Source organism: Dunckerocampus dactyliophorus, chromosome 5 (assembly GCF_027744805.1).
Source record: "Dunckerocampus dactyliophorus isolate RoL2022-P2 chromosome 5, RoL_Ddac_1.1, whole genome shotgun sequence".
NCBI lineage: Eukaryota > Metazoa > Chordata > Actinopteri > Syngnathiformes > Syngnathidae > Dunckerocampus > Dunckerocampus dactyliophorus.
In genome coordinates, this window is record NC_072823.1 from 24,198,018 (window position 1) to 24,208,821 (window position 10,804).

Below are 10,804 nucleotides of genomic sequence, written 5' to 3' on the forward strand. Positions count from 1 at the left end.
CACATCGCATTGGACTTCATTACTGGACTTCCTCCATCGCAGGGCAACACATTCAACCTCACCGTTGTGGACCGTTTCTCCAAAATGACCCTCTTCATTGCCTTACCAAAGCTCCCTTAGTCATCAGAGACCGCCCGACTCCTTGTCAAACACGTCTTCAGAGTACACGGCATTCCGCTGGATGTGGTCTCCGAACGGGGTTCGCAGTTCTCATCACAAGTATGGAAGGCGTTTTGCAAAGCCTTGGAGCAACGGCTAGCTTATCTTCCGGGTACCATCCGCAGTCCAATGGCCAGACAGAGCTGGCCAATCAGGTCCTGGAGGCTGCCCTCTGTCACCGGCACCCTTCTTCCTGGTCCTCCCACCTCCCTTGGGTGGAGTACGCCCATAACTCCCTTGAGTGCACTGCTACAGGTATGTTCCCTTTTAAGGCTGTATTGGGTTATCAACCTCCACTCTTCCCGTCACAGGAGTCCGAGGTGTCTGTGCCAACAGTCCACTTCCACCTTCGATGGGCACATCAGGTTTGGCGGGAAACCCTCTCTCCTTCGGCCGAACGTGACCGCCAGCTTGCCGACCATCATATGAATCCAGCACCGAATTACCAGCCTGGTCAGGAAGCATGGCTATCATCTAAAGACGTAACCTTGGCAGGTACATGCAGTAAGTTGGCCCTGAGATTCGTGAGGCTGTTCGTCATAGAGTCCATTGTGAATCCATCCTCTGTCAAGCTCAAGTTACCACCATCACACAAGACTCACCCGGTATTCCACGTTTTCCGCCTGAAGCCTGTCTCCACCAGCCCACTGTGTCCGCCAGTTGAGCCTCCACCTCTGCCGCGCAAGATCGATGGTCAGCAAGCATACACGGTGAAGGCTATTTTAGACTCAAGAAGAAGGGGTAGGGGGGTGCCGATCTTGGTGGACTGGGAGGTATATGGACTCCCGTTCCTGTATCCTGGACCCGTCCGTCATCAGCGACTTCCACTCTCTCCATCCCAATATACCAGGTATGCCGCCAGGGGGCGTCTTATGAGAAGGGGGGATACTGTCATGATCTGTGTTGTCGCTCTGCTGTCGTTTCTTTGTAGTGCATGCTGCCCTGCTGAGGCGGCACTGAAGACACATGCACCTGCAGCCAATTAGTCTCATTCAGTTCATAAGCCGTTGGACGGTAGCACTCCAGTGCCAGATTGTTCTCCGATATCCACCTGCAACCTTCACCAATCCCGCCTTCCCACTCTTATGATTTTTGCCTCATGCATTCCTACTGTGTAGCAGTGAGTACTTCTATTGTCTAGCATTTTCTTGCTGTGATCTAGCCTGCTACCGGTAGTAATTTCCTGCCTGGTTTTTGGCAGCGATTTGTTTCACGTAGTGTGTTTCTTCTTCCTGCAGCACGTTTAGCTAGCAGTGATTTTTGTTATACTTTGTGGCTTAGCTTGTCTTTATTTTGTATGTTGTGTTGGACTGTTGCTTCTTGTAGGACACCTTTTGTTATTAAAGAGTCTTTTGTTATTTCGGCCTTGTGTGTGTGTGTGTTTTCCACTCTGCATATTGGGGTTCAGATCACCAACCACCACAGTGCGTGACACTTTGTAGGCAGAATAGGTGTGTCCCATTACGTGCATTAATGAGCTCCCTCTTTTATCTGTTTTTATATTTTTAGAACGCACAGAAAAGAGAAAGACATGTAGTTCATGTCTCACATACGAATTGTGGATGATTTTTTTAAAAAAAGTATAGTTTTCCTTTAAGGTTTAATGGGGCCGCAGTCCCCCCCTAGAGCAGTGGTCTCCAACCGGCGATCAAGATCTACCAGTGCCACTCTCCAGGCACACTCCCTGGCAGGGAGGACTTTTTTGAGGACTCCCTGGCCTCAAAATGTGCCACACTGGCTCACCTTGCCCTGCAAGCAACAAGCATTGCGTGACTTGCACCTCCAAAAAGAAAGACGGATAGTTATGGCTCCATTACCGTTGTAACGCATCCACCAACTCCAGCCGCAACAAAACCCCCCCTTTGTTCTCAACCACCATTGCTCACCCGTGACAAATAGAGGCTCACAGAGCTGATGCCACACGCTGAACCCCGACAAACAGCCATAATAGCAGGGGTGCCCAAAGAGTCAAGAGCCATCAGCATTATTTGCTACTGGGCCGAGGAACATTGCTGAAACAACATTTAAAAAAACAAACAAAAAAAAAACAGCAAATATTTTACAAATACAGCAAAAGGCACAATGGGAAAAAGCTGAAATGTTGACACCAACAACAAATAACAAATAATAAGAAGATCTACCAATAGTGGCACATCTTGCCTAGGTTCATGGCTGAGACAAGGGATCTTTGGCTCAAAAATGTTGGTGCACACTGTGATAGTCCCATAGAGTTTCACTACTTTTACTTTATTCTGACCTAAACACATCAGCAGCAGCGCTCAGTTCCAACATCTCAAACTTGCACACTGTCTCTGCATCCCCTCCACAGCCACACAACACTTCCTCATTCTCCACCAATCACAGGCGAGGTGCATTTGATCGGAACATCAACACTAATCACAAGCGGGTCGTTCTATGTAATCATATGGTAAGCTCTCAACAGCACACGCCAGATATTTGAAGTTTTAAGTAATGTAATAATTACTTACCCTGGTAAATAATTACAATTATGAAGGAGTAATTCCATTACTAATGCAATTCATTTTTGGGGAGAACTAACTTGTAACTATAACTAAACACTAAAGACTTGAGAGTGGCCACCTTGCACAAAATAATCCGATAATAGAACAGAAGTGATGGAACAAGTAAACCAGCGAGGGGGGGGATCATGCCCAAGTTTATCACGGTACAAATGGACTAGTGTGAGTATGCACTCAGGCTGTTGGGATCAAGCACCAAATCAGAAAACACCTTTAGACCATTAAAGAGAGCCATAAACCGACATGAAACGATCACAGAAACGCTATCCCATGATGACAACTCAGTTGGGTTCACTAAGTTCATCCATGGTGTAAAACTGCAGGTAGAAGGTCCATGCTTGAGGCCTGAGAAGCAGAGCTGTCTGTTGAGAGGTGATTTAGCACCTGACATGGGTGAGCCTGCTGGCTCAATAGCACTAAAAGGCTCATCCCGTCTAATGGGGTTCCGCTATGACGCACAGGCCCCTCCCTTTCTGCTCCTCTGACATATCATCTAGCACACACACGTAGAAAGACACACACTCATCCTGTAGAGCCATTCATTTGCTTCACCCTGTACTGACTGACACACACATACACACGAACATGGCCACATTGGGGCTCGCTAATGAAAAGGAAGGGAATTGAGATGATGGCGCATGACAAAGAGTTGTGTAATTGCTTTTGAGAAACGGGTCTTGTAGGAGGCTTCCATCGATCGATCCTGCCGAGGACAACTCGTTTACTTAGTGTGTGGGCGGAGGCCCGGGCGGCGGCCATCATTAGTGCAGCCACTGCGCTATCACTCTATTAGCTCAATTGATTCTGATGGCTCGCTGTTGTGAGCACCACGGTTAGCACGCTCCGCTCATGTTTGACCACAAACAGCACACTCGCTCGTAATAAACAGACACCGCGTGCCTCATGGTGACGTGATTAAAGGTGATATGTAAAAGTTTAGCAACTGTGGTGAGTCATGTTCTTCTATTAGAATCAATAACTATGTGCTTGCATAAGTTGTCTGTACTGAGCTACACAATTCGACTCATGAATGAAGTGCGTCATCGTGTAGTGTGACCCTCCCCAGCAGATGGCCCCGCCTGCAAGTGCTGGGGCAGGCGGGGGACCCTTATCGATTTGACATTTACGATATAGCATACAATGCAATGTAACTTTTTATTTGGAGTGGGGGTGGGTGGGTAAGGTTCCGCCACTTTGCTCCGCTTCGTATTTCATTAGTGACATCAATGCAAATTAGGGAAGTGGTCTGACTGGTGGATTTTGTGAATGGAGCACTTAGTGACTGGGGACGGACGTCAGCGCCAAGCCGCCTGCCTCGTCGGCCCGCCGAGGTGTCCCATTGGCCGCCTGCAGACTCCGGCGCTGCCCCATTGGCTGCCTGCGGATAATTAAACACCTACACAGTCAATGCACAAATCCGAGTGGTGGGATATATAGGCCGCTTCCTTGGAGCTGCACGCAACAGTCAAGATTGAGCACGAGTGTCGCAAGTTAGGACAAAGTCCCACCACTAGAGATTTATTTCTTTTTAGCTGGGTGCTTCTCGCTGAAGGTGAGTGCTGACTTTCATACTGACTTGTGAGATGTTTGCATACTCGCTGATACCAGGATGATGCTGATATGTGTTGGTAATGGGATTGGATGACGGCCGCTGGGGTCACCCCCGACTGCACTGTGGAGACCAAGGAGGCGGTCAAAAGAATGTGGATTAGGGAATTAAAGTGGAGCTAAAAGAAAGAAGCAGGAATAGGAGAGAGAGGGAAAAAATATACACAAGGAAGCATGTGTGTGTGTGTGCGTGTGTGTGTGTGTCTGAGAGGCAATGGCAGCTCATTACACTAATGCACTGGTTCCTCAGGGAGTTGGCAAGCTTAGAGTAACCCCCCTCCCCAATTCAACCATTCCTGTCACCCCGTTCCTCTCTGGTCCCAGTGCAAAAGCAACATGTAGAGCACAGGCTAAGGACCCTAATGTCCTCTCTCTCGTACCCACACACACACACCTGCAGGAGCAAGCTGTCCCCTGCTCCTGGCGGGATGCTTTTGGCAGAACAATGTTGAGGAGCATTAGCAGAAGAGGTATTGTGCGGAGGAGCTCGGGACTTTCTGGAAATGTCACTCTTTCGATTTCTTGCCTTGCATGCTGCCACAAAAAAAGTGTCTGAGTTGTGTGACGCCGGTGGAGGTGTGTGTGTGTGTGTGGGGGGGATGGGGGCGCGTGTAAGGATGAGGAGCTGACAAGGGTTTCTGTTTCGCCGTGCAGGGGACCATGGTTATGTTGAAGATCTCCGCTTTCCTCGTTGCCTACGCCCTGGTCATTTGCCAGATGTACTGCTCACAAGCCGCCCCCGCCAGGTGAGACGCACTCCACCTTTGACACTTTCTATTAGAACTGGAACCATCAATGCACAGTGTTTAAAATGTGTGTGATTAAAACAGCGAGTTGAAGGAGATGTCATTCCATGATGCTAATCCACTTATTTCAAGTTCCAAGATCCCATTGCTCATCTCTAATTTAATTTTCCTGCTTGAGGCATTCAGATTGAAAATAATGCAATTAATAAAGGAAAGCTAATTTAGTGTAACTGTACTGTCCTTTGGAAAGGAAATGTTCTGCTGAATTCACTCATGTGAATTTCACTAAGCATGCCTCAAAATACAGGGAAGACAGGCAAAAATGCATATATTTTTATAATTAAGACCAAATTTATTTTTGTTTAAAAAAAAATTGTTTTAAATTTAACTAATTTTAGAATACTCTTTTTCTTTATAATTTTTACAATGATTATTTTTTTTTAATAACTGCTCATTTGATGTATTATTCATGTATTTATTTCTTGATTAATTATGAATGAAATTAAACCATATTTGTATAATGTATGTATATTATATGTCCAGACTTTAGGGACACTTAATTAGGTGCACCTGCACCGAGATCCAGCAAAAAAGTTGCCTTTACAAAAAAATAATGCGCAATTTTGGTTGAATTTTAATGAAATAATCCATCAGTATTATTATTATGAATGTGATTATTTTAATTATGCTAATATTGTACAGTTTCTGATGGTTTGGTCAGCTTATTTAGCTCGACAAGAGGGTCAAAATATTAGGAACACCGCTCCCTTGACAAGCACAATACTAAACATACTGTTGAATGAACACCTCTCAAAAGTGGTGGTTGTACAGATGCCATGAGAGTGTACTTAATGTGTGTACCTTTTAAAGAGGATAAATGTATTGGCCTTTTGCTGTATATATTATACGAGGCCTCATATATCGAAAGGGAGACGAGGCACTTTGTACAGATTGTTTTCCTGCGTTGGCGGGCGACCGTCCAAGTCAGACGTCATCCCCCTCAAAGCTGGTGACGTCCCAGTGACCTCTGCCAACCCCGCGCCGCCTTGATCCCCTCCCATCCATGCCATTTCACCACCACCTTTTAACTTCTGGCAAAGGATTGAATGTGTCTCCCCCCTTTTTTTTCTTTTCTTTAAAATACCACCCCCTGCCCGCCCTCCACCCTTGCCCACAGACCGGGTTTGGAGTCCATGTCAGACCGCGTGAGGCTCACAGACTACGAGGCGCGAAGGTTACTCAACGCCATCGTAAAGGAGTTTGTGCAGATGACGGCCGAGGAGCAGCAGGCAACTGAAGGGAACAGGTATATGTGCTGATGGGGGTGCTGGGGCAAGTGGTGGGGGTTAACTAATGGAAGCAAGGTGGGCACAATGAACAGCTCCACTCTTCGTGCTTCAACAATGATGATGGTAGCAATCAGTTAGGCTTTAAAGGTACTGTAACTTCTCACATTCTAACACATGATTTATTTCACTCTAATTCTCCGTCATGAAGAACCAACCGCATGGATGAGTTTGATTTGTTATGAATGCACGATTGGGGGTTGAATGGGGGGGGGGGCGCATGCATTGAATAATTGTGCATGATGGTAGCCAAGCGGAGTTGCATGAGAGAAAGAAGCAACAGGTTTCTGTTTGGTCTGTGGATGTAAAAAGGTTGGCGGGTGGGATCGGAAGCGCATGAAGGGACAGGTGACGGCGGGAGGGGGCATGACAAGAGAGAAGATAGGTTGGATGGTTTGCCACGAAGCACATTGGCATGCGGTGACAATGCCTACATTAACATGTGTTTGGAATGGGGAAAAAAGGGCAAGCTGAAGGTAGATGTAATGAGAAATGCATGGTTGTAGACAACCACAATGTATCCCACTGGACAGCTTATGGATTTTTTTGGGGTCATGCATTCCAATTAGTACAGTTGCTCACTCTAGTGAGGAGGTTGATAAACGACACTTGTGTCAACAATTGGACAAAATATTGAAGGTGATTTCAAGTACAGTGCACCATCAGCAGTCAAACACCATCAGATCCAGGAGGCTATTTTCATTAGGCTATAACGAGGAACAGTGGTGTCCAACGTGCAGCCTGTGAGGGCCATTTTCCGCCCGCAGCTAATTTTTTAGTGGCCCTCAGCATATTGTTCGCATGGTGTGCTTGACATCGCCAATGACTGGGTGTTGGGGCCCTGGTCAAGAATCAAACCCACATCACCAACCAGGGCCTCTGGGCATATTGTAAAAATGAATTGATTATTAATCATATACATTATTAGACTGTAACACAGAGTAAAATGTTTTGTTCAGTTAGCTTAGCATATGCTAACCTACTATTGGAATGGTTTTAGCATCTTTCAATCAGTCCTCCCTTGAAGTTCGGAAAAGTTTGGCCACCCCTGACGTAGAAGTAATACTTGTATGACCAGAAGAATCCAGGAATTCCGGTGGGATAATTTAATTCCTGCATGTCTGTTTTCCCTCGTGTCTATGAGCCTGTTCTCTGCATGTGATCTGTGTCCCCTCCCCAACAGCATGGACAGACCCCTAACCAAGCGCTGCTCCAACCTCAGCACCTGTGTGCTGGGCAAACTGTCTCAGGAGCTGCACAAGTTGCAGACATTCCCTCGCACCAACGTGGGAGCGGGCACGCCCGGCAAGAAGCGCAGAGCGCCCGAGAGTGAGCGCTATGCAAGCTACGGCGAGACGTTTGAGAGCATCTAACCCTACCTGTCCTCCTTCCTTGCCCTGTCATTATCTCCCAGTAGTCCTCTTTGGCAAGTGCATGTTGGCATGAGCTGCCTGACTGACACGTGAAGAAAACTATCTCCCCTTTTTGGCAGAGCCCCCACATGTCAGACAATCAGATGTTCTTTGCTGTACATGCAAAACCCTGTCAAGAGACAGAGCGCACACACACCTCACCGTAACACGAATAACTGCTCCACTCACCAGACGCCATCTTTCTTGTTCAATAAACGTATTTTTCTACCAGAAAGTCTTAGCTCACTTTCATTCAGACGGCTGGCACACGCTACCATTCAGTCCAGTACACTGTGCCCTGGCTATAAAATTGATTTAAATAGGCTTTTAGAGGCACTGAGTACCGGGGGGTTTAAAAAGATCTTTGAGACGTTCGCCGTGTGCTCAGGTAAGAATAATAAAAAAACAGACAATACACAACTGAGCTTTACATGCTTCCTTTAAATTTGATGGGTTTTGCATACGCGACCTTAACCGCCACTCTGCTTCTCCTGAAGCAGCGTTACAGCACAGAAGCGAGCCTGCAACACAGCCACCTGCGTCACCCACCGCCTGGCCGACTTCCTAAGCCGGTCGGGGGGGATGGGCAACAGCAACTTTGTCCCCACCAACGTCGGCGCCAAAGCCTTCGGCCGGCGGAGGAGAAGCATCGCAATGTGAGCGCCCTGACGTCTTCGGGGGAAAACGGTAATAAGATTAAAAAAAAATCCATCCATTTTCTAGCACAATTGTTCTCATTGGGGGTCACAAGTGAGCTGGAGCCTATCCCAGCTGACTTTGGGTGAGAAGTGGGGGAACACCCTGGACAGGTCGCCAGCTAATCACAGGGTGCATAGACAAAAAAAACATTAACGCTCACATACACACCTATGGACAATTTAGGGTCTCCAATTAACCCAGCATTCATATTTTTGGGATAATTCTGATAATCAACTGACCATAAATAATACACCGAGTCCATGCTGTTCAACTTAGACACCAAACAACACCATTCACGTTTTTGTTTACAGTCTAAAAACATATCTGTAAATATATAACAACATATGGGCCCTGGTGGTGTAATGGTACATTTTGTGCAAATGGCAGGGCCCTAAAACCCAGCCATCGAAGATGACCAGTACCGGCCCCACACCCATATAAATGGGACGGTTGAATGAAGCCAACTCAAACATGCAATTGATTCGCTGTGGTGACATTGAGGGGAAAAAGATGAAAGACAAACAAGTAACATTTTGTTTTCTCTCTTCCTTTGCATCATACACAGGTTGACACAGCAAGAAAACATCGGGGACGAAAAAAGGACAAAAAACACAAGAAGAACAACAAAAAATGCAGCAGAAAATCAACAGTAAACTGCCCCTTTATAGACTCACTTAACAGCATTCTTACGTTAAAAAATAAAAATAAAAACAAAAAAAAGTTGCCATCTTGTCAGAGAACCTTTTTGCCTTTGGCAAACAGGTAAAAAAGATTGAAAAAAAGCACTTTAGTTTCTGTACACAAACAAATGACTTCATTTCTTTTTTACATTAATGTCATAGAAAAAAGAAGAAAAAAAACCCAAAAGTGGTCACCTCCTTACATTTTGCTCCTTTGGCCTTGGCAGAGCACATAACTCCGCCCCGTCCCTCGTCTCCGCCATTTGTGGTCCCCTTTTCGTGTACCATCATATGTCAACGCCAGCGGGACCCCGCCCCCACCATTTAAAATCAGCCTCCCCAGGACTGCCCCCTACCCCCACAACGGCTGTTGTCTTGTGCCTTGATGTAGAACAATTTACACGATTGTACAGTTCTGTGAAGAAGAGCCGAGCGCGAATGGAGATAATGGATGATGAATATTGTGAACAATATTGTGAAAATAACAAAGTTTCAGCAAGATTAAAATGTATTTTAGATACACTCGGGTTTGGGGTACTTGTGTTGTTCTTCACAGGTTTTTAAGGGGGCGACGAGCTCGGCCGCACTCTGAGAGGCTACATAAATATATTTGTATATTTACATATTTTAAACATTGTTGATCAATTATAAGTGACAAATGACATCATTAAAATTCCACCGGAACAGAGTGATTCATGGTTTGGGTCGTGTGCACACAACAACACATGCACACGCTCTGTTGGGATGATGGGATATGTTGAGAAATAGCCAAAAAGAAAATAAAAAACAAACTGCATGGGTAATTGCTGAATAAAAGGCAGTCAAACCTGCAACGAGACTTGTTCTTTTGGAGCTCCAGATGATGGAAATTAACTGGATGTACTTAAATGAGACATTTTCAGAACCTCACGGTTGACCACGTGCTTTTTACCGCACATATCCAATAGGTGGTGCCATTTTTAGCAATTTCAAAGTTTCAATAGTGCTCCCATCAAGACCTCCTGGCTGATAACCGCCAGCACATACAGTAATGGAAAAAATGATTAGACCACCCTTATAACAATCCCAACAAAAATAGCTTTTGGCAGTACAATGCTATAGCTATTCATGTAAGAACTTAAGTGGTTTTGGTTATTATCAAGAAAACCATGGAAGTTGCTAGATATCAGCTCTTAAATTCAACTCTCATGAGCTATATTTGTTATCATCATTATATTTGTCTAAACAAATGTACCTTTAGTTGTACCAGGCATTACAATGGATCAATAAACTGAAGAAACAACGGTGGTCTAATACATTTCTCCATGACTGTATAATGTTTAACCACTGTTTAACCACTGCAGTGTACTTTATTTCTACAATTAACCACACATAACATAAACCAGAGCTACGCATCATAATTTCATTGATACTGCAACAAATACAACATTTTATGCAAGCACATCAGATATTATATATAATTAGTACCTATATCTACAACAGTTTTATTGACTCTGAGAAGGGAAACATTAACTGTTCAGTTCATAAAGGTTTTATGGTAGACTTGGAACAAATTATTTATATCCTATAGGAAAAAAATATTTCACAATTGGAACAAATCAGATGTCAATCAGT

At 45.2% G+C, this 10,804-nt stretch overlaps 1 protein-coding gene across 4 annotated transcripts; it reads left to right on the plus strand.

Moving 5' to 3' along the window:
* Positions 1-4,125: 4,125 nt before the first annotated feature.
* On the plus strand, positions 4,126-10,294 carry LOC129181628 (calcitonin gene-related peptide-like). Of its 4 annotated transcripts, none has more exons than XM_054777066.1 (5): positions 4,126-4,251; positions 4,962-5,053; positions 6,231-6,359; positions 8,309-8,498; positions 9,076-10,294. In XM_054777066.1, exons 2-4 carry the CDS (start codon positions 4,968-4,970, stop codon positions 8,469-8,471), a joined length of 378 nt encoding a protein of 125 aa, XP_054633041.1. In that variant the 5' UTR covers positions 4,126-4,251; positions 4,962-4,967; the 3' UTR covers positions 8,472-8,498; positions 9,076-10,294. The 4 variants fall into 4 exon arrangements, with proteins under 4 accessions (XP_054633041.1, XP_054633042.1, XP_054633039.1 ...); XM_054777067.1 differs by having other exon boundaries at positions 8,312-8,498; XM_054777064.1 differs by lacking the exons at positions 8,309-8,498; positions 9,076-10,294 and adding an exon at positions 7,583-8,284.
* The last annotated feature ends 510 nt before the right edge of the window (positions 10,295-10,804 follow it).